The sequence below is a fragment of the Theropithecus gelada genome, chromosome 1 (genome assembly GCF_003255815.1).
Source record: "Theropithecus gelada isolate Dixy chromosome 1, Tgel_1.0, whole genome shotgun sequence".
Lineage (NCBI taxonomy): Eukaryota > Metazoa > Chordata > Mammalia > Primates > Cercopithecidae > Theropithecus > Theropithecus gelada.
The window spans coordinates 38,311,333-38,338,513 of record NC_037668.1 but is presented as its reverse complement, the minus strand read 5'-3'; the positions used below and the strand labels follow the sequence as shown (position 1 = coordinate 38,338,513).

Here is a 27,181-nt window from a genome sequence, read left to right as displayed (position 1 = left end):
CCTCACATCAGCCCTGGATGGCCATCCTGTTACTTCCGTGTCAAACTGAAGCCAACAGAAATGCAGATCTGTCACCAGGAAGGTGACCCCAGAGCTTGTGCTGTGACACCCTGGCCATTCCCCATCCCCGCCGCCTCAGCCTGGAGCCGTGCAGCAGCTCCAAGCCCTCTCTGAGGAAGACAAGGTCTTTTTTACATGCTGACCCTGGTCCCTGCAGCCAGGAGCAAGGACTGTCAGGGATGGCTGGTGGACTCAGGTTTTCTGGAGTTGAGCCAAGTGCTTCCTGCCCGAACACCCTTCTCTGTGCAGCGAACTCTGGGGTGTCCTTCTGGCCCAGGCTCCGCCAGGCAGCGAGTCTCCTGTCCAAATCCCTAAGCCCCTCCAGGGACACTGTCCGGTCACACTGTGGCTACCCCAACCCGAGTCCCCCACTGAAGAGGAAAGAGAAAGTGGATGAGAGCCCCCTTAGCAGGACCCTGCCCTACCTGGAGGGCCCAAGCTGCCCAGGCAAACGAATACAAACAGCCAGCAAGCATCATTCAAAGGCTGTATCGTTTTTGGTTTCCTTTTTTGCTTTTGTAAAGAAAAATAAGGTTGTGTTTTCTGTTTGAACTAAAACATAACACCCCCTCCCGCCGGGCCTGTACCTGGCTCTGGGGGATGCTGGGACCACAGGTCTGGGCAGGAGAGGCCAGGCTGCCTGGCTGAGAGGAGGGCGCGCCCTCAGAGCCAGAGAGGAAGGGCATTTGGGAATGGAGTTTGGTTAAGCAAAAAATAAAAAACCTCGACACACACGCCCACTATACAAAAATGGGGACCGTGAAGCGCTGCCTCCGAGTTGGAACCATTGCGGGCAGCTGGACTCAAAGGTCCTGACGCTGTCCTGGGGCCCCCGCCCCTCATGTTTCAGGGGTAGGCAGGGCAGGAGGCAGCATCCACAGCTCTCAGGATAGGAGTCAGGGGAGAGGAGGGTGACGTCAGAGCAAGCTCCTTCCCCACGTTAAAAAAAAGTATTAAAAAAGCACCCAAAGCTTAAAAAAATGAATCCTCCATGGCAGGGAGAGTTGGGGGCATCCTGCTTACTAGCAAAATGCCTGACCTGGCAAAATGTGTAGAAAAATAAAATTAAACTTTATCCCTGAATGGCAGAGTGAAGACCCTTCCTCCCACCCCACAGTGAGTCTCAGAATCCACTGAGGCAGCTGATTCTTCTCCAACTGGCAAAAGCACACGACCAGCAGACATGCGCTGCCCCAGGCCCATGTCCGAGGCCCAGGGCAGGACGGCGGGGGGGGCTCTGATAGCCATGGGCGCACAGTCCCTCCTCTCTGCCTCACAGCATCGGGAGGGTCCCTCCTCAGCACCAGGAAGGAGCCCCAGCAGGGGAGTGGGCAGGAGAACCAGGGGAAGATGGGACTCTACGGGGCTGAAGGGAGGCAGGTGCCCAGTAGGGTGAGCGAAGGGGTGCAGTCTCATCTGAGATCTGAAGGCCCCCGTCAGCCTGCCCTGCAGTTCCATGCGCAGCTGAAGGACCAGACGTGCAGCCCTGGACACACAAGGCGAGGCGGGCCAGGGCTCTCTGCGTTCTCAGGGTAATGGGACTGCTTCCTGGAAGGTCAACAGAGGTCACAAAGCGGGGGGATCTGGCAGGGATGGGTGGAGCAGGGGCTTGCGCTGGGCGTTTGGTTGCTCAGACCTGGGAGCTCTGAGGATCCCGGGCACCCTTCTGCCCACTCCACAGGAAGGGGCAAGACAGGGCAGATGACAAGGACCATGCTTCCCTCTCCCCCAGGGGGCCTTCAGCTTAGTGGGGCTCTGAGGTCGCCCCAGGTGGGACAGGGGAGTACAGTACAAAGATGTGACCACGCCTGTGGGTGTGGGGCCGGAAGGCAGGCCGGGCAGCTCCTGCTGCAGTTACAGTAGTACTGGCATCCCTGCCAGGCAGGGCTGAGCGGTGTGGGGCACCCCAGGGTCATGCAGCCCCTTGGGGCTCCCTGGCTTCGGGATCAGAGTGTCAGCACCAAACACAGCCGATGTCAGCCAAGGAGGTGGGCAGCAGAGAGTGTGATCCCAGACACACACTCAGCCCTGCAGTCCATTAGGTGAGGAGGGGCAGGTGTCCTGAGGACAGTCACAGTCCAGTGAGGTCAAGGCCCTGGAGATGAGGGCAGAGGCGGCAGCCCCTCCAGGGAGGGTCCTGAGGCCGGCAGTGGTGAAGCAACAGGCACCGGGTTGCTCCCCTCCGAGGGGCTCCAATAGTGGGTCAGCGCAGGCTCTGGTACAGAAATGCCGAGGTGAAGAGGGCATTGGCGGCCAAGCTCACGGCCAGCAGGCCCCGGACCAGGGAGGGGCCGAAACGACCTGCAAAGCGGAGAGACCCCGTCAAAACATGTGTGTGGGTGAGGTCGCTGTGCAGCTGAACAGCCCCCCAGAGCATGCAGTTTGTGGGAAGCTCAAGGCTCTGCCCAGGGTGCTCCCCGAGGCTGGTGAGGCTCACCCCCAATTCTCTTGGCCAAAGGCTTCCCTAGCAGGAAAGATCCCCCATCCCTGCCTCCCTGAAGGCACAGCTTTTCCTAACCCTGAGCCACCAGGAAGGCCGTGGGCTGGGCTGTCATGAGCTGGGGCCTGGGCGATGAGGCAGTGACCACAACGGCCAGTTTACAGATGAGGACGTGGGGGGCTGGGGACAGGAGCACCCCGTCCAGGCCTCCAAGGGAATAAGCAGCCAACTCAGGTCCGCCTGCCGCAGCCTGCGTCCTCACCAAGGCCCCCAAGCTGCCGGGCCACCCTCCAGCCTGGGGCAGCACTGGCTTCGAGAGTCAGTGCAAAATGGTCTGCCCAGGAAAAGCCCTGCTTGCTGACCCATCCGTCTCCCTGAATACACACCCCCTCCCCACCCGGGGAGTGACGACGTGGACTGATGACCTGGTCTCTTGCCCCTGAGCCCGGGGTCAGTGAGCAGAGAACCTGGGATCTGAGCCAGGCAGCTCGGCACCTGGTGCGGGCTGCAGCCCCAGCGTGATGTGGTCCCGGCGTGCCCAGGCTCTCCGGGCACTTCCAGCCAGGATGGCAGCCACGGGCCACAGGTGCCTACTGAGCACTTGAAATATGGCTAGTGCAGCTCAGGAACAATATTTCAAACTTGATTTAATTTTAATTCAGTTAATTTAAATAGCTGCCCAGGGCCAGAAGCCACTGGAATAGTGCAGATCTGGGCCCAAACCCCGACGGTGGGAGCGCCGTCTACTGAGTCCCTGATCCTGGATTCAGAGGCGCCGGGTGGGTTACTCGTTGGCCACTCAGGGACTGCAATGTCCTGGAAGATTCTGTCGGCGCTCTGGACTCACCAGGGGGAGATGGTGGCTTTGGATGCGTGCCTGCCCCCCTCCCCTCCCACACCTCAGGGTGCAGACCTCTCCAAGTGGCAGCCTCCTCTGAGCAGCCCCTGGTGGTAGTGTCTACCACACAGGTGGATGACTGGGAAGAGTCGTCCTCTTTCTTGATGGAGTGGTTGCTGCAGGCACTGCCTCTTTCCAGCTTGGATCTCAGGTCTGCAAAGAGAAGGGTGTGCATCTCAGTGGCACTCACGGCTCTCCCCAGGGACAGATGTGGGGCAGCTGCACTTCCACTCTAAGGACAGTTGTCAGAAGTGGTGAGCCAGCCTGTCCCAAGCCACTCATCCACCCTGGACAGTGGGGGGCCAGGTCCTTGCTCCACTGTCGTGCCACCTCTGTCTGCCAGTATTCAGGGCCAAGGTGACCAGATCTCTGACATTGTAAGAGACACAGGAAATCTAAACATTCGAGGCTGGGTGCAGTGGCCCACGCCTGTGATCCCAGCACTTTGGGAAGCCAAGGTGGGTGGGTCACTTGAGGCCAGGAGTTCAAGACCAGCCTGGGAAACATGGTGAAATCCCATCTCTACTAAAAATACAAAAATGAGCTGGGCATGGTGGTGCGCACCTGTAGTCCCAGCTACTTGGGAGGCTGAGGTAGGAGAGTCTCTTGAACCCTGGAGGAGGAGGTTGCAGTGAGCCAAGATCACGCCACTGCACTCCAGCCTGGGTGACAGAGTGAGACTCCATCTCAAAAAAAAAAAAAAAAAAAGGAAACCTACAAATTCATGTGAAAGTTGTAGGTGTTGAAGGTTGGGGGCTAACTTTAAAAATTTTAAACGCTTTGCAGTACAGCACCATTTGAGTGAAACTATCTGTGACCACATGCACCTGGCAATGCGTGATGTATTTTCGATCAGTTCCAAGGAACAGAAGACCCTGAAGGTCAACTGCAAAAGGAGAAACTGAAATCAGCCAGTAGAGGACAATGTCCCAGAGGGTTTGAGTCATGAGAGCCACAATGGGGTGCCTAGAGCTCCAGGGCAGGAAGGCACACACTGGAGTCAGGGCAAGGATGAGCCCCCCCCACCGCTGCACAGCCCGGTCTCTTGGCAGCAGAGGCCCTCCCGCGGCACCTCGGGGCGCTCAGAAGGCCGTACCCAGGGCGTGCTTCATGTCCTGCAGGGGCGGCTTCCGGGGAACCTTGGGCGGCTCCATGGTGAAGAGGCTGCCGTTGTGAGGCGAGTGCTCATCTGAGCTGCTAGGCGTGGTGGGGGCCTCTCCAGGGGGTGATGGGAACAGCAGCAGCTTCTGTCCCTTCAGGTTGAGCCGGGCAGGGCTGATGAGGGGCCTGCGGTGGCGCAGAGAGCCGGAGCTGGAGGCCACCGAGCCAGCCACGGAGGGCGCTGGGGAAGGGAGTGGGGAGGAGGGGCAGCTCCCCGACAGCAGAGAAAAGTAATCTGGAGGGAGGGAGGAAGATGATGTGAACGTGGGCTCTTGTCACCGCAACGCTATGATGCACTATTTCATTTCTGGGGGCTTTCTTCTATTAACCCGGGAAGAAAGGAAAGGTGCAGAGACTGGGGGCAGGGGGAGGTCCTGCTGCACAGCTGAGGGAGGAGGGGGCTGCCCGCTACCAGGCACCTGAGGGAGGGGAGAGATCCTGGAGCCTCAGCCACGACCTCCTGCCCTTGATTCCCATCCAAAGCCCCGGGCACCATCCACTGAGAGCAAGGCCAGAGAGCAGCAAACCCTGGAGCCACAAGGCCCTGCTGCCAGCTGGCACCTGGTGCACCAGCTCCAGCCATGACCGCCGCTGAGGACGGCAGAGCAGCATGGTACCATCTGATCCTAGCGACTGCCATTCCCATGTCACGCAGGTGGAAACTGAGGCACAAGTGTGTGGGTCACTTGCCCAGGGCTGAGATGTGAACACACACCTGAGGCCTGTCTGACCCCAAAGCTCACACAAACCACTGTGCTCTGGAACGCCTGGGCCTCACGCTGCCCCGTCCCCCCTTAGCTCTCCGTCCTCCTCACCTGAAACGGGAAACTCCCCAGATCGAGACATCTGAGACGGTGGGCGGCTACCGCTGAACAGATAGCCGGAGTCTGGAGACAAAGAGAAGCAGACAACACATCAGGCCTGTGGACTACGGGCAGAGGCCCCCACAAAGGCTCTGTCGAAATCCCAATCCAGCCTTTGCTCTTTACAAATGTGCTTTCATGAAAACACAGGTGCTCCCGGATCCCTCGGACTGCTATCTGAGGGGTGCTGGGCACATTCCCTTTTTGCAGATAAAGAAATCGAGGAGCCGGCCGGGCGCGGTGGCTCAAGCCTGTAATCTCAGCACTTTAGGAGGCCGAGACGGGCGGATCACGAGGTCAGGAGATCGAGACCATCCTGGCTAATACGGTGAAACCCCGTCTCTACTAAAAAATACAAAAAAACTAGCCGGGCGAGGTGGTGGGCACCTGTAGTCCCAGCTACTCGGGAGGCTGAGGCAGGAGAACGGCGTAAACCCGGGAGGTGGAGCTTGCAGTGAGCTGAGATCCGGCCACTGCACTCCAGCCTGGGCGACAGAGCGAGACTCCGTCTCAAAAAAAAAAAAAAAAAAAGAAATCGAGGCTCTGGCTGGGCAAGGTGGCTCATGCCTGTAATCCTAGCACTTTGGGAGGCTGAGGCGGGCAGATCACAAGGTCAGAAGATCGAGCCCATCCTGGTTAATATGGTGAAACCCCATCTCTACTGAAAATACAAAAAAATTAGTCGGGTGTGGTGGCGGGCGCCTGTAATCCCAGCTACCCAGGAAGCTGAGGCAGGAGAATCACTTGAACCCAGGAGGCAGAGGTTGCAGTGAGCCGAGATGGCGCTACTGCACTCCAGCCAGCGAGACTCCGTATCACACATACACACACACACAAAAACCGAGGCTCATGGCTCATGGCAGGTGGTGAAAAGAGTCAGCACCAGGTATATTGTCCACTCCTCAATCCATGCCCTTCTTCCCACACAAGGGCCAGCTTTTCCAGCCTTCTAGTCCCACTTTCTCCACTAATCGCAGGCCCTGACTGCCTGCGCTCTCGAACCCAGGTAGCACCGACCACGCTGCCTTTTCCTAAATCAGGTGCACGCGCCCCAAGGGCAGGGGCCCCAATTCCAAGTGGCTGGCTGAGAGCTGAATGTGGGACCCGGCGACTGCCTGCCTCGTGTCCTGTTGCCACCTGCAGGCTCTGAAGGGTCTGTTGCAGCACGCAGATAACCCTCCCCTCACCAGGCCAGGGCATAGGCTGGATAAGGGTGGTCACAAGAGCCCAGCACGCCACCCAGGGTCCTTCTGGAACCCATTCTATGGATGCTGGGAGAGGCCGTTTTCCTGCTGGGCATGCGATGCAGGACACAGGGATGAGGTGTGCGGCAGAGGAGCAGACTGAGGACAGACAGGGAGACAGCAAGCTGGATTCTGGCCACAGCGCCTGAGCGCGCTCCAGCGTGTCTCTGAAGACGTGAGCCAAAGCCCTGCAGGAACTCCTTCCCCCGACCCACCCTCTGGTGATGGGGACCAGGTTCCTCCCCCCAACCACCCTGGCAATGGAGACTGGGGTCCCATCTGTCACCAGACACTCCAAGACAAGCTTGTGCCCCACAGACCTCTGCTGCCACCTCAGACAGGCCGCTACTGTGTCCCTGCCTTCAGCCTCAACAGGGAGATTGCCTGTTCTTCTCTATCCATGGGAGGCCCTGCCTCAGAGGCCTGAACTGGCCCTGGGATTGCCACGCTCCCCTCCCAAGGGGCTTGACACAGCAGTCCCTGAGCTCCACCGCCTCGGCCAGTGTGCACAGTTTACTCGGAGTGCTCAGGCCCAGGGCAGGGCTGCTCCTGGCACCTCCCACCCCAAGTTCCATTCAAGTGCCACCAGGCTGGGACGCCCTGAAAACGGGGGTATCTCTGCTTAGGGGAAAAGCAAAAGCATCCTAATATAAACCTCGGCGTGTGCGCAAAATGGCCTGCCCTTTAACCGCACGAGAGGAGAGGGCTTTGGCTGTTATCAGCATCTCCTCCCCTAGAATAACTGCAGTGGCCCCATTTGCTGAGGGGCATGTTGCAATTTTAGAGGAAAAGATTAGGGCACAGCACGGCGCACACATTTACCCAAGGTCATGTCACCAGAGCTGGGACTAAGGGGCCATGCTGGGGTTCCCAGATGATGTGGCAATTCTGGGCACTTCATTTTTATTTTTTTGACAGGGTCTTGCTCTGTTGCCCATGGTGGAGAGCAGTGGTGTGATCATAGCTCACTGTGGCTACCAACTCCTGGGTTCAAGTGATCCTCCCACCTCACCCTAAATAGCTGGCACTACAGGCGCACAACACCATGCCCAGTTAATTAAAACACCTTTTTTGTAGAGACAGCGTCTCCCTATGTTGCCCAGGCTGGTCTTGAACTCCCAGCCTCAAGCCATCCTCCCACCTTGGCCTCCCAAAGTGCTGGGATTAAAGGCATGAGCCACCTATTCCTAGCTAGCCCCATTTCTTTGAGGGGAAACTGAGGCTCAAAGCTCCATTCTGCCTGTCTCTGTAGCAGGAACACTAACCACTCCTGGCCCTCCCTACACTATGTGCCCACCCACAGTTCCGTCCCAGCTGCCCCCAGCCCTGTCTGCCAATGCCTGGGCACCCCTTACCTGCTCGAGTCAGAGAGGGTATGGTTCCCAGAGAGAGAGCCCGGCTGAGGCGGCCGGGCAATGAGGAGGGTGAGGCCCGTCGAGGAGACTGGAAGAGCTGCTGGTTGGCAAGGGGCAGGAAGCTGGGCGGGCTGGGGATGAACAGAGACGCTGGAGAGCCTCCGACACTCGGGTGAGGGATGGCCAGGCTGGGGCTGGTGGGGAAGAGGCCGGCAGAGTCTCCTGGGAGGAACCTGCAAGGGCCCGTCAGGCACGGGACAAGAAGAGGGTCAGCGGGAGGTCCTGGAGGCAGCCTTTCCGTGGGTCCCACCCCTCTCCCATGGTGCAAGGTGGGGGCCTCAGTTGGGGTCCCAAAGAAGGCGTGCGTTAGTGAAAGCAGAAAAGCAATCCGACCGCATTCACGCCATTAGGAGCGGGTGGCTGGGAGGTGCCAGCAAGACCCGGCCCTCCCCGCATGCCCCCTCCTACCCCTCGACTCACAGCAAACTATCTCCACTACAAGTCTCGGTATTAAAGTGACACTGTCGCCCTTGCCAACCTCATGCCAACCCTTTCGCCTTGAAGCAAAAATGCCCAGCTCCGTGCCAGGCACTCAATGAAGGTTAATGGACTTGGACTCCTTGCCACTTCTTGTTCTGTGCCGAGCCTCCCCACAGAGCGGCCAGGCTCAGGGACACCCTGGCTCATCTCCCAGACGGGCCTGGATCACAGGAAGTCAGGCCCCAGCACGGCTCTGGGCACCCTCTGTTTCCAGGCATGATTCCTGGAAGTTCTCCCACAGCTCTGCCCTTAGGAGGCTGCCTCCTGCGCTCTGGCCTTGCACTCTGGAAACTCCTCTGAAGCTCCTGGTAGAGCAGAACTGGGGGGCAGCCAGGCCTTGGAATCCCCTGGAAGAGGCTCTCACGGGAAAACGCCAAAACCGAACTTACAAGAGACCCGTCAACGACCGCAAGGCTGCCTGAAAGACGGAAGGTGACAGTGTCTCTTTAACTCGAGATGGTACAAATCACACAGCAGGACCCGATGGCCCCACGCCAGAACATCAACCATGCTTCTGATTAAGGCACCCAATTATAGAGGGAAGAGAGGGACAGAGGCAGTTAATACATTAGTCCACCGTCTGGACGGAGCTCCGGGGGTCCAGCCTTACCTCGGTGCCAAGGGACAAAGGAGCCCAGCGGACAACGTGCTGGTGAGCGGGCAAGCTGGCCCAGGCCCTGCAGGAGCCGGGAGCTGGCTAAGGGACCTGTGCCCATCACGACTGAATGCTCGGGGATTGCTAGCCAAGCCGCACGCCACCAACCTCCCAGCTACTTTCCCTCTAAAATAAAGTTTTATAAGGAAAGTGTGAGGCCAGCTGTTGACTTCCCAGAGAATCATGTAACCTTTCTAATGCCTTCCAAGGTACCAGGAGGTCACCGGGACTTCAGAACCAAAGGCGAGGCCATGTTTGGGGAATTGGGCATCAAGGCAGCTGAGCTCGGGACCCTGGGGAAGGGCCTGGACAGCAGGACTAGACACACCCTTGCTCTGCCCACTGACCTGTGCTTCCCAGGCCCAATGCCCGCTGCTTTGCCCTCAAGACTCCAGGGAAGGCTCTACCTCTACACAGAAGATGAGATTTTGTGTTGTCATGTTAGAACTGTGATTCCATTTGGCAGGACAGCGCAGCGAATGACCCTGAGGGCACCCTCAGGCAGGGGCAGTGAAAGTGTGGCTGGGACCTTAGGGCATGACCCTCCATGGGATGGAGCTTGTGGGGCAGGGCTCTGGCCTCGAGCAGCGCCCCCAGCAGATGGCAGCAGGGCTCCACGCTGGGTTTCCTGTGCCTACCCTGCCCGGCAGCACAGATATAGCCAAGAGTCAGCCAAGAGTGACCAGGTCTCCCAGTGACCTGTGAGTACCGTTGGGGGACGCATGAAAGGAGGGTCCTAGTGTGTTGTGAGTATGAGGTGGTCGGCTGGGCCCCGCAGCTCCTGGCCCCGAGGGGTCGCCTCCAGCAGGAGCGTCTGGGTCTTGCCAGTGCGTCCCCAGTCTTCCCAGCTCCTGCTCACACCACCCGGGGCTGCCTCAGTCCTCAAAAGCTGAATCTCCTGGCTACCTGGCACAGGTGCTGTTGTTCCCAGTTTGGTGCCACTGAAGATGGTGCTGTGGGGAGTTCCTTGGCAGTTTGACCCCCTCACTGTGATATGTGGGAACATCACTCAACGAGCAAGACCTCGTAAATCGCTCGCAGGGCTGGGCATGAGGGGCTGGGCTCTGTACGGGGGCCGCAGCGAGCCTCCCCCAGCTAAAGGAGCCCAATCTGTTGGACCCTGGAGAACTCCAAAGGTGCTGACATTTCCTTTGGTGAGAGGCCCCCCGACTGCCCTGTGCCGTCAAACCATGTCTGAGAGAGGGATTAAGAGGCCAGGATCAGGCCTGGATGCTGGCTGGGGAGTGCCGGCACGGATACACTCATCTGATAACAAGGGGAGATGTCTGGTCTTCTCCGACCCAATCCCAGCCCACGTCAGGAGTGGAAGGAGAGAGACCACGTTTTAAGCAGCAGTTTATTGAGATGGAAAAAATACGATCGAGCAAAGGCGAGCGAGGTGAGCCGGGCCCTCTAAGCCAGCTGGTGTCATTGTCACTGACTCCCAAACCTGACTCCTGTGGACGTGTCTGTACCCCAAACGCAGCTGCCCACCCCAGCCCTGGCACAGAGCCCTTCTGAAAGAAAGAAAAGAAGAAAGACGCGGCACCTGACGCCAGCGGGTAAAAGCAGGGCCCCAGAGGCATTTATTGAAAACACAGCATCCAAAACACGACATCTAGGCCAGGCGCAATGGTTACAGTGATGAGAGGGTCACTAGACAATTATCCACAATTCTACGACACGAGACAGAGACTTGGCAACAGTCACAGACAGAAAGGTCACAGGTTCCTTCCTGGGCAGGGCAGGGCAGGGCGGGGCGCGGCAGGTGCGGTGTGGAGGCTGCGTCCTGGTGGTTTGCTCCCAGGCAAGGGGTACAGGGAGTCTGCTTGGCCTGGGTGGGGACCCCAAGTCTGAGAGTGAGGATGGCCGAATCTACCTCGCTTATGTCTCAGAGACGGTCACCCGTTACCGGGATGACCCTACCTGGACCCTGGAAGGTCTGATGGCCGTCCCACGTCCCCTGTGAGGAGGAGTTCCCTGGCAGGGGTGACATTCCCAGTCAACAAGCCACAACACAGTGATGCCTGCACTCCCTCGGTTGTTGCCACAACACGCGAAAGTGCTAGAATTTTCTCCACATAGTGAAACTTTAAGGGATAGATGGATAATTTAGAAAGTCACACAAAACTCTAAAAAAGGCAGGAATCCTCACTCTGCTGAGAGCTACCTCCTGAGATGGCGTTCCGGACCCCGGCAGAGGGCAGGAGCGACATCAGTCGGCAGGAGGATCCTGGCCAGTGTGAGGGCTGGCTCTGGTTATTATAAATAATCTAATTTAAATACACACATACACACAGATGTCCTGCTTCTACCCAATGCCAAGAAAAGCAGAAATTAGCATCACACTGTCAACACTTCCTCGAGAACTGAAGATTCGAGACGCAAGCAACAGCATGGCCAGCCGACAGGACGCTGTCTCGTCCTGGCTCCGCCACGTCCTTCTCTCAGACGGGCTCTTTGTGGGGTGGGGGTGGCGTGAGTGGACAGGCAGGTGGTTCCCTGCCCCTCAGGCAGACACCACTGGGGGCCGCTTCGGCTCACGCAGCCCCACTCCTCACTGCAGAACCAGTGGGAAGTGTGGCCCCATCGACATATTTTCAGAGGGGTTTCCTCACCTCACACTCCACACAGAACAAGCTGAGCCCAGTAATGCTGAGGCCTTGTCTGAAGCCCCACAGGTCATCGGGCACAGAGGCCACAGAAGCCCCTGAGGGTCTCCCGACGCATCTGGGCTCCTCACTCGTGAAGTTGGGTGAGGTGTGAGTTGCTACCCAATCACTGAGGTAGGGCAACCTCCAGGACCCCCGGCGTGGCGGATTCACAGCAGTGAGGCCTGGCACCCGCCCCCCACTCCCATCCCAGCAGACCAGCTGGCGGGTGTAACCCTCATGCACCTGTGATCTGCTCTTGCCTCCCCGGGTTCCAACACACAGGAGAGAGGAGCTGGCACACCCTGGCCACATCTGGAAGGTGAGCTCGTGCTCAGAGTGGCGAGTGGCAGGACATGCGGGCCCCGAGGGAGTGGGCAGCCAGAGGGAACATGCCTGGCGGAGGATGGCTTCGGGCCACTCTTGACTGGGACCCCTGGATGAAGCCCCCAGGCCGGGAACTTCCTCTGCATGTGGCAGCCCCTCGACTTCCAGAGCGTGTCCTCATGAGCCACCTCATGTGATCCCCACACCCACTAAGGCTGGCACCCAAGGGCTCTGGAGAGGGGTCCCTCTCATTTCATAGATGGTAAACTGAGGCTGGGAACAGCAGGGACCTGGCCAGGCCCTGCTACTGAGCAGCAGGTCTGTGGGCTGCCCCCTCACCTAAGTCGGAGGGCAGAGTGAGGCTGGGTCATGGCAAGCAGGTGCCTCGGCAGCATCCAAGAGCCACTGCCAGGGCCTGGGGAAGCTCGTGACAGGCCAGGGAGGGAGAGGATGACAACAACCTGATGTCACTGAAGGCCTGCATACCCTGGGTCCCTTACCCTTGGAAAAGCTCAGATTCCCCAAGGTCAATACAGGCTCCTACTGCCCATCTCAGGCAGGGTCTCACTCCCCAAACTCATAGCGAAGGCCAGGCTGGGCCCGAGAACTGCACTCTCCATTCCCAGGGACTCAGGAGGGTCTCAGAGCAAGAGGCCGAGCAGCAGACACAGAGCAGCAGCCCTGCCTCCTTGACGGCTCCACCATCTCCTGCAGGGCCGGTCCAGCCACAAGCAGGACCAAGGGGACAGACTGCAGGTGCTCCTCAGGGGCCAGGTGGGGGCTCTGTGCTGCCCCAGCCTCACTCTGTTGCATGGTTAGGGCATGCCAGGGGCCCAGCCTGCAGCCCCTGTCACCACCAGACAGGACCAGGCTCCTCACTCAACAGTGTCAGAGCCAGGAAACGGCATTGTGAGATGGGGGTGCCTGGAGCTACCAGCAGGAAGCCACAGGTCAGAGCCTGTGTGGGTGATGCCCACGTTCCAGTCACCAGGCCAGTGAAAGGGCCATTGGCCAGAGAGGTGGCAGCAGTGGTGAGTGGCTACAGGGCACTCGGGGATGGCTGGTGGTGCCGGAAAGGAAAAGGCGGGGCAGACTGACTCTTTGAGGCAGTGGAGGGACTGGGCCAGGACCTGGGGCTGTAGGGTGGGGGTGGGAGGGCGTGAGCAGGTGAAAAGAGGCAGGACAGAGAGGGGCCCGCTTCGGACCGGGCAAAGCCTGGGCCTGAGCATCGCGTGTCCTCCCCCCGCAGTCACGGCTGCTTCTCTGACCTTCGGGGCCGGAACCTCCGCGGGCCCGTCGCCTTCCTTGTGGCCACAGCTGCTGTGAAGCCAACCAGGCAGCACAAAGATGTGGTGCTGAACTTGAGCGTGTCCAGCCAGCTGGGCGGGGCGGCCTGTAGGTGCTGCTCAGCCAGGTGCAGCCCCAGCAGCAGGGCCCACAGGCAGGTGCAGAAGGCGTCGATCCTCCGGAGCCTGAAAGGGAAAGCAGTGGGGTCACCCCAGGGGAGGACAAGACCTCCTGGGTCCACGCCTTCCTTCCTGCCTCCTCTGTCTATCCCTGGCCCTGCTCAGAGAGTCCAGAGCCAGGAGAGAGCGCGGGCTCAGAACCCCTCACACTCACACGCTGCCCGGCTCCGAGCAGGTGGCTCAGTGTTTCTCCTTGGCCTCTAAGTTCCAGCCTGTAACAGGGCTAAGGAAAATTCCTCCAAGTCGGTGAGGAGGGGCAATGGGGACACGGCACTCACAGGACACGCTTCCACTCAGGGAACTCCAGAGCCTCCCACGTAAGCCCCACAACCCAGGAGGCAGGTGGTTATCATTATCCTGACTTAACAGAGCCCGAGGAGGAGAGACGAGGCGACTGGGCCCAGCTCACAGCCGGTGTGCAGAGGGCTGGCTCAGAGGGCGTCTGCTATGCCGCCTCACCTCACCTATGACTCCCAGTCCCTGGGCTTGTACCAGCGACATAGTGGAGTTCAGCCTAGGGCTGTGCACCCAATGGGGTCTCTTGGCCCCCACCCTAGACAGTAATCCAGCACACAGTCCCCCACCTGTCAATTCCCAGCCCCATGCACACCTGATGCGGCCAGCCAGCAGCATTGCCAGCAAGCAGGTGAGCAGGCCCAGTGCCACGACGCCCGTCTGGTGGCTCTGTCCGAAGGCCCAGGCCTCCCACAGCTTCTCCGCCATGTGCTCGGGGAGCAGGCCCAGCAGCTGCCGCCAGCCCTCGGCCCCAGGGGCAGTGCCATTGTCAGGTGTGGCCGAGCCATTGCCACCAGGTGGCAGGGCCAGGGGCACAGTGGTGCCCGGGGCGAAGGGGTCGCTGGCCCCATACAGTGTGGTGGTCAGTAGGAAGGCGCAGGCTAGGAAGGCAAGGGCACGGAGCAGGATGACCTGGACTGGGGACTTCACGGTGGAGGAGCAGAAGCTCTGCAGAGGAGGAAGAGAGGCAGGTTAGTGAGATGGCCAGGGAACCACCCCCAGCCATCACTGGTGTCACTCTTTTTTTTTTTTTTTTTGAGACGGAGTCTCGCTCTGTCACCCAGGCTGGAGTGCAGTGGCCGGATCTCAGCTCACTGCAAGCTCCGCCTCCCGGGTTCACGCCATTCTCCGGCCTCAGCCTCCCGAGTAGCTGGGACTACAGGCGCCTGCCACCTCGCCCGGCTAAGTTTTTGTATTTTTAGTAGAGACGGGGTTTCACTGTGTTAGCCAGGATGGTCTCGATCTCCTGACCTCGTGATCCGCCCGTCTCGGCCTCCCAAAGTGCTGGGATTACAGGCTTGAGCCACCGCGCCCGGCCACTGGTGTCACTCTTTGAGGGGTTCTGGCCAGACCCACATTCCCACACATCCTGGGCTTGGTTCAAAAACTCACCACTGAGTTCCACTGGCCCGCCTCCCTTCTGGGTGGGGAGGAGCGCTGCTCTACCACACTCTCCTTTTAAAGAAATCTTTCCATATTGTAGAGACCTTATTTTGGCTCACTGCAACCTCTTCCTCCCAGGTTCAAGCGATTCTCCTGCCCCAGTCTCCCCAGTAGATGGGATTACAGGTGCCCACCACCACACCCAGCTAATTTTTGTATTTTGTTTTGTAGAGATGGGGTTTTACCATGTTGGCCAGGCTGGTCTTGAACTCCTGACCACAGGTGATCCACCAGCCTTGGCCTCCCAAAGTGGTGGGATTACAGGCATGAGCCACCACATCCGGACAAGTTGAGCCCCTTTACTTTGGGGAAGCAACATGCCCATGGGGCCACCTCCCTACCCTGCTCCCCAGTCCCCTGCATGTTGTTAGCCAGGGTGGGTGTCCCGGGACAGTGACTGGTATCACCATGCGTCTGTTATGTACGTATCTGAGCATGGGTTTTGGGGTGGCCCCGCTGTTTCTCAGCACTTTCCTGGCATTTGCATTCGTCTTCCTCGCAGCCTTGGTGGTGCACTCCAAAGTCCTGGACCTATTTACAGCTGTGGAAACCACACTCAGGGAGGCCGAGAAACTGCACAGGGCCACGTATAAAGCCCATAACTGGTATGCAGTGGCTCCAGGATTTAAGCCCAGGACCATCCGGCTAAAACTAATTTTTATCATAGTACTCAGTTGATAGAATATTCTGGTTGTTTAAAAAATCAGATATGGAGGTTAAGTAGTAAAATCTACCCCCACAAAGAAACTCCTATCCACCCCTTTGTGTCCCTAGATGTGACCTGGGTCTGACTGGTATATGGTTTCTAGTCTGTAGCTGGGACACAGCCATGCCACCTCTGCCCTGCCACATGTCTGCACAGCAGCGCACCAGGTGGACCCTGTCCTGGAGCTTTTGGTTCTCATTCTGACTACCTTGTTCCTGGTCTGAATAACTTACTACTGTACTTTTAAGGTTAACTTTTGCCACAGTTATCTGTCCATTTATGTCAGTTCCAATTAAAATCACAATGGGGCCGGGCGTGCCCAGCACTTTGGGAGGCTGAGACGGGCGGATCACGAGGTCAGATCGAGGCCATCCTGGTTAACACGGTGAAACCCCATCTCTACTAAAAATACAAAAAAAAATTAGCTGGATGTGGTGGCAGGCGCCTGTAGTCCCAGCTACTTGGGAGGCTGAGGAAGGAGAATGGTGTGAACCCAGGAGGCAGAGCTTGCAGCGAGCCGACATCGCATCACTGCACTCCAGCCTGGGGGACAGAGCGAAACTCCGTCTCAAAAAACATAAAAAAATAAAAATAAAGAAAATCACAATAGGAATTTTTGGTGAGAACTTGACAAAAGGATGGAAACAGTTATTTGGAGGCTGAGTGTAGTGGCTCACGCCTGTAATCCCAGTACTTTGGGAGGCCAAGGCTGGTGGATCATTTGATGTCGGGAGTTCAAGACCAGCCTGAGCAATATGGTGAAACCCCATCTCTACTAAAATACAAGTATTAGTCAGCTGTGGTAATACGTGCCTATAATCCTAGCTACTCAGGAGGCTGAGGCAGGAGAATCGCTTGAACCCGGGAGGAGGAGGTTGCAGTGAGCCGAGATCACGCCACTGCACTCCAGCCTGGATGCCAGTGCAAAACTGTGTCTCAAAAAAAAAAAAATTAAAAATAAATAAAAGGCTGGGTGTGGTGGCTCAGGCCTGTAATCCCAGCACTTCAGGAGGCCGAGGTAGGAGGATCACCTGAGGTCAGGAGTTCAAGACCAGTCTGGCCAACATGGTGAAACCCCATCTCTACAAAAACACAAAAATTAGCTGGGCATGACAGCAGTTGCCTGTAATCCCAGCTACTTGGGAGGCTGAGATGGGAGAATCGCTTGAACCCGGGAGGCAAGGTTGTAGTGAGCCGAGATTGTGCCACTGCACTCAGGTCCAGGTGATAGAACGAGACTCTGGAGAAAAAAAAAAAAAAAAAAAAAAGGCCAGGTGCAGTGGCTCACACCTGTAATCCCAGCACCTTGGGAGGCCAAGGCAGGTGGATCACCAGAGGTTGGGAGTTCGAGACCAGCCTGACAAACATGGAGAAACCCCGTTTCTACTAAAAATACAAAATTAGCCAGACGTGGTGGTGCGTGCCTGTGATCCCAGCAAAACTTCATCTCAAAAATAAAATAAAATAAAATAAAAATAAGTAAAAATAAAGCGGCTCAGCTCTGAAGAGCTACCCTCTGGTCACTGGGGCCCAGTCTCCTGGGAGGGTTTCCTGAACAAACTCAACGCCCCCACCCGCGCCCTGTGGATGCTGCCTCTCACCTGTGCGTGGGTCTGGTCGGCCTCCCGGCGCTTGAACTGGTGGCTGAGCAGCAGGGCGCGCAGCTGGCGGTTCTGGTGCTTGATGTAGTACTCCACGGCTGCTTGGCATGGCCGGCACAGCTTGTACATCTGCTCCAGGTGATGCCGGTACACCTCGACCTCCTCGTCATACCTGCCCTGCGGGGTGGGGGGAATAGGCTCGGCATCTGCAGGGGTGGCTGAGCTGCCTCCCTCTTACAGGTCAGACGTGGAATCAGATCCTGACCTGCCACTTAGTAGGGGATGATCGGGGCAAGTCGACCCCACTCTGAACCTGCTTCCCCTCTGCCCAACAGGACAAATGCCCACTGTGTATAGCCATGTGGGCTACCGGGAGTGAGAGCCAATCCAGGGCAGGGCCCACAAGTGATGGGGACACTAACAAGGTTCTGTTGCTCCAGGGATGCACCTGCAGGCCAGGAGCTCAGGGTCTGCTCCCCAGATGCAGAGCTCCAAGAAGGTGGGTGAACATGGGGGAAGGTGGCGGCGGGCTGACACTGCCTGGACTGGGGCAGATGGACAACCCAGACTGTGGTGCCTGCCCTTCCCCTTGAATGCTAGAGAATCCCTGGCCAGGCCTGTCTCTTTGTGGCAGCTGAAGGTTTCTTTCGGCTTCTGGAATAGCCCAGAAGACAAGTCCCCTCCTCCCACCCCTCAGATGTGCAGCACTGCGACTCTCCCTCCCTGTTTCTGAGGGAGCAAATGTTCTGGCCTGCAGGGCCGGGAGGGTGAGGAGTGTGATCCCTTGCTGGGACCAAGCATGACGACGCTGCCTGGCTGCCAAGTCACCCCTGCCTTCCCCTTCCCGCAGGTTCCCCATCCCTGCCTTGGCCTGAGTTCACCTCTGTTCTCCCTCCCTCCCAGACTGGACCCCAGGAAAGCCCGTGTCTCTGGGCCCCACCTGGGACCTGCCTCTTGAGGTGACAGGACCCCCTGGGCTGGCCGAGGGCAGGAAGGAGCAGCCGGTAAGCAAGGCTCCTGGACTCCATGGAGGGCACAGGCGAGGCGAGGCTCCCGGCTCAGCCCAGCTCCTAATGCCAAGCCTCTCAGCAATGTCTAGCTTCCTCCACCGCCCAGAAGCCTGTGGCATCCTCCACCAACCCCACAGCAGACTGTCAGGGCCACCAGCAGGCAAGGCTGATTCAGAGAAACAAGACAGAGTGGGTTCAAAAGAGCCCCACCTGGAGCCCAAGGTCCCTTCCTCCCTCTGCCCAGGGACAAATTCCTCTGGACTGGCAGGTGCTGAGGTTTCCACGGTGTTCCTAGGCCTGGAACCCAGAGAGCAGTGACTGTAAGACACGGGGAGAAGCAGCTCAGCTCCAACGGGGGATGGAAGAACTAACACATCCTGGAATATGCTGGCAGCGGCCAGGATGAGGGGCCCCTTTGGGCACTCTGGACAGAAAAGCCACTGTCTAGCAGAGCAGGGGCCAGAGGCCCAGAGCCAGCGCCCTGCACGTGCCTCTCCCCCCGCTGCTCTAAGCACCCCCAGCCCCAGCCAGGGCCCCTCCCCTCCCAACCCGGCCTCACCTCCTCGCGGGGAGCGAAGGCGGCCAGCTGCTTGATCTTGGTGGTCTGGTGGTGGTTGCACCTCTTGCACAGCAGGACTTGGCTGCTCACCCACTGCTGCGGCTGCGAGGGGTCGCGCAGGCTGGGCGCGCTGCTCACCACGTGGTTCAGGTGTTCCATGTACTGGGCGGGGATCGGCTTGTTGTAGTCACCATTCTGCGGGATAGAGGTGGGACTTGAGGTTCGGTGGGGAGCCCCTTCCCAATGGGTAGGCAGGCCTTCCCAGCCTGCTCAGGCTTGGTGATATCCCTGGGGGCCTGCTCCAGGCAAGTGACAGTAGATCTCAAACATCTCCATTCTTTTTTATTTTTTTGCACACAACAGCAGCTGCTTTTCTTCTCAAGACATCTCCATGGAACCCAAAGGCCACCTAGCCCGAGCACAGAGCAGGGCCTGCAGCCCGCCGCCCACCCACACACCTCTAGCCAGCATCTGTCCTCAGAGCCCCACTCTCTCGGAACTCAGTCTGCAAACCCCAGTCTAGTCCAGGGGACGGCACACTATGACCCGTGGAGGAGCTGCCTATTTCTGCAGTTAAGTTTTACTGGAACACCAGCAGGCTAAGTCACTCTTGTATTATCTACAGTGGCTCAGCAGCGTTAGCAGTTGTGACAGAGACCAAATGGCTTCCAAAGCTGGAAATACTATCTGGCCCTTTGCAGAAAAGGTTTGCTAGCCCTGATATAGTACAGAGAATGAGACGCAGAGCCAGAAAGACCTGGGTGTGAACCCGAAATCTGCCACTTTTAGTGGGATAACCTTGGACAAATTACCATGGCTCCCTGCGCCGGGTTCCTCAAGTGAGGGGACAGCACCAGGGCAGTGGTGAGAATTGAGTGAGACAATGTACATGACACACTACACTCAGGGCTTGGAGAGGACAGGGTGTGGGGCCCACTAGCCCCGGGACAGGGCAGGGACACCGGGTGGTCTCAAGGTGCAATCTCAGGATCCCCACCCCCACGAGCCCACCCACCCGCCTGCCTGTGACCCACACCTCCTGGAAGCCGTTGTACTGCTCGCAGTGGGGACAGTCCCAGCAGTTGCGGTTCCCATAGGGCACCAGCGTATCCTGGTTGCAGAACCAGCAGTTGACCATCGTGTGCGTTGGCTTCATCCTGTGGACCAAGGAAAGAGCGGGTCGGCCTGGAAGACCCCAGCACCTGCTGGAGAGGGATCTCCATGCCCTGCCCCAGGGCCACCAGGGAAAAGGTGCTGGGAGTGGGATCTGGGGATGCAAAGCTGGACATGCTCGCCCCAGGCTGACAGGAGGAACAAGGGCTCTGAAGGAGAGGAACGCAGACTGGGTGCAGCTGCGTCCACCCAGAAGGACCACACAGGGAGGCCACGGCCAACCTGGGCTTCTCAGTCTTCAAGGGGAGGCCAGCTGGGGCCTCACCAGATCCCTAGGCTCCAGTGCAGCCACATGGGGACCCCAGGCCACCAGCTCCTGGTGACCTGGGGCTCACATGGAGGGCAACAGGAGTCAGGGCTGGCCAAACCACAGGGCTGACTGGGACCAGGTTCTAGGACCACCCCTCCCCTACGAGGTCCTCGATCCTGGGCTGCAGAAAGGGTGCACCCCAGGGATATTCCAGATTGAAAGGGGCCTCCTGTGCTCCAGTAAGAGAAAGTCCCAGGATGTGAGAGCCAAGGAGGCTGAGGGGAGGGAGCAAGTGACAGCTGCCCAGCCTGGGGCCAACCCTCTCTGGTGGAGGGGACAGTGGCCCTTGCTGGCTACACGTGTGGTGACAGGTGGGGCCTCGGGATAATCCCAGCCCAGACACTGTGGGATCTATGCTCTGGGCCCCCCTCTACCCTCCTCATTGGCTGTGGGACACTGGGGGCCTGGGGAGGGGTAGGGAGAGAGACCGCCACTGCCCAACAAACCCCCCAGTTCCAGGAATCCAGAAACAATGTGGGTGACAGGCAGCAGCTGTGGGAGCCCTGGGTCCCCAGCTTTGATGCTCCGACTCCCCACCTCTCCCCCATGGGCCACCTCCAGCTCAAGGACACCGCTTAGGCCCCTGCCAAAGTGGGCAGCCACTTCCTGCACAGATGGCCCCCCTTGTCCACAGGACCAGAGAGCATGGCCCTCTGGCCTTTCATCCTGAGGTACTGCTCAGAGAAAGGAGGACGGAGCCCCGGGAAGTTCCTGTGCTCTCAGCCTCAGTGTCCACATCACCCTGGCTTCTGCATGCTGCAAGGATGCAGTGACACAAGACAGAAAGGTGTTGTGCTCAGCAAAGTGCCAGCTCTGCCCCTAACCCACTGGGCTGGCCAGAGGCCGGAGGCTGGGCCCTGGGAAGCAGGGCTCCCGCTTCTGACACCACTGCTGCTGCCCGGCCCTCCCCTCCACCCGCTTCTGACCAGGGGCAGATGAAGGGAGATCTCTGATCACCTGTCAGTTGGGGACAAAAGCACCTCCCCCAGAAGGGGCTGCTCGTGGGATGCACTTAACAGTGCCTGGCCTAGAGTACGTACCCAAAAAAGCCAAGTTACACTGAGGGTGGGGAGGCTTGGGAGAGAAGGGGAGATGGGACCAGGCCCTGTGGGGAAGGCCCGGGGCCCACAAGGGCAGCTGGGATCTCCATCAGCAGCCTCGACCCATACCCTTCTCACCCCACACCCCCTGCCCCAGCACAGGCCCGAGCCCTCACAGAGGACAAGGACCGCTACATCTTGTCAACAGCATGGAGACAGTGGGCAAGGCCTGCGGACCAGCGACAAAACTGAGCCAGCCAGCTAGGCAGGCAGCACAGCAACAGGCACAGCCTCGGAGAGCAGCTCTACCTTCTAGGGCCGCCGTCTCATCCCTCACCTGTCAAAGGGGGCTGCTGAGCATCCCTGCCTCAGGAGAGGCCACTGTGAGGATCCTCAAGGAGAATGCAGAGAGGCGCTCAGTGCGACATTAGGACAGCGCCACCGGGCGCCAACTACACAAACAGCCAGGGCAGGAGACTCGCTCTGGGGCGTGTGGAGACCTGCTCTGCTGCGGTGCCCGCATCTAGCACTCCCGGGCAACTAAGCATGTGGCTTTCTCTGTGCTAATTACTACCTGTTTTACAGGCTTCTTTGTAACTGTGCACAGGGGCATATCCTGATGGGTGATGACCTGCTTGTGTGACCCCATACCCCAGAGCCTGGTGCTGGGACAAGGCACTGCACCCAACTGCCTTTGGGTGATGGGCTTCCTGTCCTCATGGAGGGCCCCTCGGCTCTCTTACCCTGTTTGAAAAGGAAGGTCAACCCTTGAGCCTGCCTGGGGGACCAATGACAGCTGAGCAGGGGCTGTGGCTTCTGTCCAGGGCGCCTGCCATGAAGCCCCGCCCACCCCAGGAAGTCATGTTTCCATTCTGAATCTCCAGCTCTGTTGCTAGGGAAATGGCTCCACTGATCTAGAATGAGCCGGCCTGGAAGGGGACGGGGGAGGCAAGGGATTAGCCCTTGTCCCTGGGGCCAGCAGCTCTAACTCCGGTCACTCTCAGCCCTGGGTAATCCCTGCCAGAGTTGAGGGTGGGCTCTCTCATGGCCAGAGCAGCTGCCACCCACTTTGGCCAGGCGGGCCCTACCTGCTAGAGGGTCCTCTCCCACAGTGCCTTTGGGGGCAAGCCCTGAAAAGTCCCGAGAGGCAGGTAGGCCAGGGGGCGATGGGGAGCTGGGCATGAACTGCAGGTCCCCCAGGCGCCAGCGTGGCGGCGTCAGACACATGACCTCATGCGAAACACTGTCCACAGCTCGGAGAAGGTCCCCACACAGGTGGGGGCAGTCCTGACCCCTGGCCTATGCGTGCCTCTGCCCAGCCTGTTGAGGCAGCATCTGGGCCGATCTCTTCTGAGCCAGCCTAGACTGGACCCTGTTTTTGCTCTGGGAGACGCCCCCAAGTTTCCCTGATAAACCCCTCAGCTCAATTCTCTTCTGTAAGCTAACAACCTCCATCCTTGACTCTGGGACAAACCACAGTTGGTGTACAAGGTTTGAGGTGACATGACAGAATGTCCCTGCAACACAAGCAAGAGGGGAGCTCGGGCCTGGAGGGGCTGCGCCTGCCCATAACGGTCCCAGCTCTGGGGGGACAGCAGCTGGCCCTATAGCTCCCATTGGATGGGTGGACACGAGGGCCTGGAGGCCACTCACCCAGCTCCTGCTAGCTTGATGCTGAGCCCCTGGGAAGCCTGGAGGGAGATGGGTCCCTCAGAAAAAGCTAGGGCAGCTGCACGCTCTGTACCTGCCCCGTCCACAAGCCCAACATACACCCTGAGGGAAAACAAGACGGGCACGTGTCCTTACTGATGACACCACTCCGGAGCCCTGAGCACGGACATGCACTGAAACCAAGCTCCTGCGGGACGCCTCACTATTCCCTGCAGGTGGGAGGGGCTCTGTTCTAGGTGTGAGCCCAGCACTGGGTCCTCAGCCTAGGAATGTGCCAGGGAGGGGGCACCTCCTAGAGGGGGCACTGGATGGGGCCTGGTCCCTGCCCTGGGGAGCTCAGTGGTTGTAGCAGGCTGGCCATCTCCCGGAGTCTCTGCCCAGCCCTGGGAAATCACCACCTCCTCAGACAGGGGCCTAGTACATTGCTCCGGACCTTGGACGCTACGTGCTGGCCCCAGCGGGGGGTTGGAAAGACTGTAAGAGTCAGGTTCCCTCAGGGGCCCAGGGAGCCAGAGGCCAGCCTCCCAAGCAGCTCCTCGCCTGCACTTCCTGCTTAGGTGGGCAACACTGTGTGTCACTGAACCAGAAGGACCAGAGAAGAGGCCTCCTGGGCTTCAGCGACAGCAGCATCAAAATGCAACTCAGAACTTAGCACTGCCCATCTCCAAGCAAAACAGACTTGAATCCACAGCAGTAACTTCACCACCAGGATGGAAAACACCCCAATCCACCATTCTAGGGTCAGACCCCAGCCTGGTGTGAGCAGAACATCCCATCAGTTAAGCAAGAACCACGCTAGGCTGGCGGAGATGCAAACATGAGCAAGACAAGAACGACGACCTCCCAGGGCAGCTGGTGACAGATGCCACAGGACAGAGGCCAATAAGCGGGGCATCTGCGGTCGCCCTGAAACACAGCTGTGCTCACCAGCAGGGCAGATGGCAGAGGGAGGGGACCACCCAATGTGTGCCCAGGGTGCGGCGGTCGCTCAGGGAGAGCGCGCAGCAGCAGGACAGTGAGTGGGAGGGGTGAGCCTGGAAACGGGAGGGGTACAGTGGACTCTGACTTCCAGAATGAGGCTCTGCTGCGTTCCTCTGGGAGGCTGCATCCTCTTTGTCCCCAAACACTAGAAAGGAGACAATCGCAGTAAACATCAACAAAGCCCCGGAGGCGGGACGGTGGTGTGTGCAGGGATGTGCTGGCAGAGCATGGATCCTGGGCATCGTTTGAAGAGGGCTGAGGACAGGCGCCCGAGCAGCAGCGTCCAGGGCACAGGGAGGCCTAAAAGTCACAGCCTTCCCAATGGCCTGGACACAGGGAAGTGAAATTGGGGCATCTGTGCTGACCATGGTGGCTTCCCATGGGTGCAGAGAAGCAGCCAAGGGGCTCCGTGAGCACCTGGAGGTTGAAGCTGGGCTGACAGCTGAAGTTCTGGTGCGAGGCAGGGGCCTGCCATTTAACAGCCGGGTAATGTGGGGCAGGTAGCCCAACTTCCCCAAGCTCTGGTTTCCTCATCTGTAAAATGGGAGAACAGTACGGCCCGCCCTGGCGGTTTCATGAGGAGACAGTGTGCTGTGCTTCCAGCCATCAGCTGCTCCCATCAGTCACAATCATGGGAGCAAGAGGACTCCATGCGTGGGGAAGCCAGGACAGGCCCTGACTGAGGCTGTGGGAGGACTCAGTCCTTCAGAGAAGCAGCCTCCTTCCCAGGTGCTTTGGCCAGTCCTAAAGCACAAGGTGGGGCTGACCTGCCCACTCCGTCTACATCTTCCTCTCTGCCATCTCTATGCTGAGCCTGCAAACACCCACCCAGCCAAGTCGCCTTCCAAAAACAGCTCTCCTTACATGCCCTCCTGAGGGTCATTCAAAACCCACACTGCAGCCAGAGTCAATGTTTGGTTCCTCGCTGTCACAGCACTCTCCTTCTCGGAGGAAGGCTCAACTTCTTGCTAGGTTGGTCTGGCTTCTGAATCGTGACAATGGCCAATTTATGACCTCCAGGTGAAACCCAGTGCTCTGTGAGGACATCTGAAAGCATCCTGGGAAAGGCTGGCCCTTCTCGGCCCAATCAACAGCAAGGGTCCCAATGCCACACCATGACCCACTGGTGTTGTCAGGGGCGTGAAAGGACTTCCAGGCACCCTCCTAGTTCCCCTGGCACCAGCTAGCCCAATACCTCTTCAAGGCCCCAGACTCTTGTTTCAGGAGATGGAGCGCTGTGGCCAGCAGGGCAGGAAGGGGAGACAGGACCCCTGAGGACAGCCGCAGTGTGCGGCACAGTGAGCTACTCAGTCCAAGTCCAGCCTCCATAATTACAACAGAGGCGCTGTGTGGCTGGGAGACTATCCCCTTGCCCAGGCTCTGATCCCTGGGGCAACACCCCTCATCCTGGCTTAGCTGAGAGGCAGCCTCGTCCAGGAAGAACAACGGGTGCTGGACCAGCTCAGCTGGCAACATGCTCTGGGAATCTAAGCAAATCACCTGAGGTCTCTGGACCTCAGTCCCCTGGGTATAAAACCACCGGCTTGGACAAGCTGGTCCTGCAGATGCCCGGCTTCCAGAATCCAGCAGAAACTGACACGGAGAGACTTGGGTTGTCAGGGACCCCTGGGCTGGGGTCACTCAGTCCCCAGCTACCCTCCTTAGTCACATCTGGCTGATCCTCCAGACACAGCTGATGTCCCTCCCATCCCTTCCTCCTCTGGGAAGCCTCTGCGACTCAACCGCCTGTACTTCTTTTTCCCTGTTTTCCCCCTGGAGGAGAGAAGCAGCACCGGTATGGGTTAAGGAAGAACACACAGACCAGCCAGACGGTCAGGGTTCAAACCCCAGCTCTGTCGCTGAGTGGGCAAGTCCCTTCTCCCCTTTTACTTAAGGGTGTGAGCTCCCTGCATCCCTTGCTGAATGCTGGAAACCCATCCACTCTTTCTAGGATGTTCTCACAACCCCAATTTCCCCCCTGCTCTCTGGAAAGGTGGATCAGGTGGAGAAACAGTAAGCTACCTGCGAGGCTCTGCTGAAGCAAGAGGACACTTTAAGCTTTTATGCCTGGCGATGGAGGCCGATGAAAGAGGCCGGATCTGAACACGGGAGCCCACATGGTCCGTGAGTGGGGCAGGGATGAGGGTGACCCGGCCCGTCTGAACTGTTTTGAGGCATCTCAGGCCTTGCCCACCTCTGGGAGGCAGCCCACTCTAGGGATCTGCCCTACAGGCTCCATGGGCTCAAACCATGATTCCTCTCGTTAACAGCAATTTACTCAGCCTCCCTGTCCCTCAGCTGCTCTAGTGGAAGCAGGGGCTGTGGCTCTGAAACGCGCGGATGTGAGGCGTGTAGAAAAACACCTGGGACGTCACATGCCGAGTGGCAAGCGACAGCCGCGATCGCCAGCATCGCTGTACACCGGGGCCCAGCACCGGGCTGAGGGCAGGGGCGGCCCGCGCGCACCGGCTCCAGCCCCGCGCGGCTCCCGGAGGAAGTTTGTGGGCCCCACGCCGCGCTCCCGCCCGCACCCCACGTTCCCGGAGTCCCCGCCGCCCCCCCCCGACTCCGCAGCCGCTTCCCGACTGCAGTCCCAACCCGGTTTCGGGGGGCGGCGGCGCGCGCTGGGGGGTCTCCACACGCTCGCGGGCAGGCCAGGTCCCGGCCAAGGAGGGCAGCGGGCCAAGGCGGCGCGGAGGCTGGCAGCGGGCCGGGGCGGCGCGGGGGCGGGCCCGGCGGGCGGCGCCGAGGGCCGCGTGGGGCCAAGCCGTGCACTCACCTCCGTGCGATCCGGTAGAGCAGCACGCCGGCCGCGGCGCACGCCGTGACCCCCAGGCCGCCGGCCAGGCCGGCCGTGGGGCAGCGGGCGAGCAGCGCGCTCACTCCCTCCATGGCTCTCCGCGTGGAGGGACGGCAGGCCGGCAGGCTGGCAGGTGGGCAGGAGGCGGCAACGCCGAGGCCGCGGGCCGCAGGCGGGACGCGGGGAGGCGGCGCGCGCCACCTCGCGCCGTG

The 27,181-nt window shown here is 59.1% G+C and overlaps 1 protein-coding gene across 1 annotated transcript; it reads right to left on the bottom strand.

The window, feature by feature from the left end:
• Nucleotides 1–533: 533 nt before the first annotated feature.
• TMEM201 (transmembrane protein 201) lies at nt 534–27,181 on the bottom strand. The gene is made up of 11 exons (XM_025368178.1): nt 26,949–27,181; nt 20,031–20,151; nt 18,995–19,189; nt 17,426–17,602; nt 14,271–14,623; nt 13,463–13,666; nt 8,022–8,254; nt 5,375–5,446; nt 4,495–4,794; nt 3,414–3,551; nt 534–2,361 (listed from the first exon to the last, which is right to left on the bottom strand). Exons 1-11 carry the CDS (start codon nt 27,059–27,061, stop codon nt 2,264–2,266), a joined length of 2,004 nt encoding a protein of 667 aa, XP_025223963.1. The 5' UTR covers nt 27,062–27,181; the 3' UTR covers nt 534–2,263.

Coding starts and splice junctions, on each gene's coding strand:
- TMEM201 (XM_025368178.1), bottom strand. CDS start 27,061: ATGGAGGGAGTGAGCGCGCTGCTCGCCCGCTGCCCCACGGCCGGCCTG. Junction 5,447..8,021: donor ACCCTCTCTGACTCGAGCAG/GTAAGGGGTGCC, acceptor CTTTGTCTCCAG/ACTCCGGCTATCTGTTCAGC. Junction 3,552..4,494: donor GGACATGAAGCACGCCCTGG/GTACGGCCTTCT, acceptor TTCTCTTTGCAG/ACCTGAGATCCAAGCTGGAA.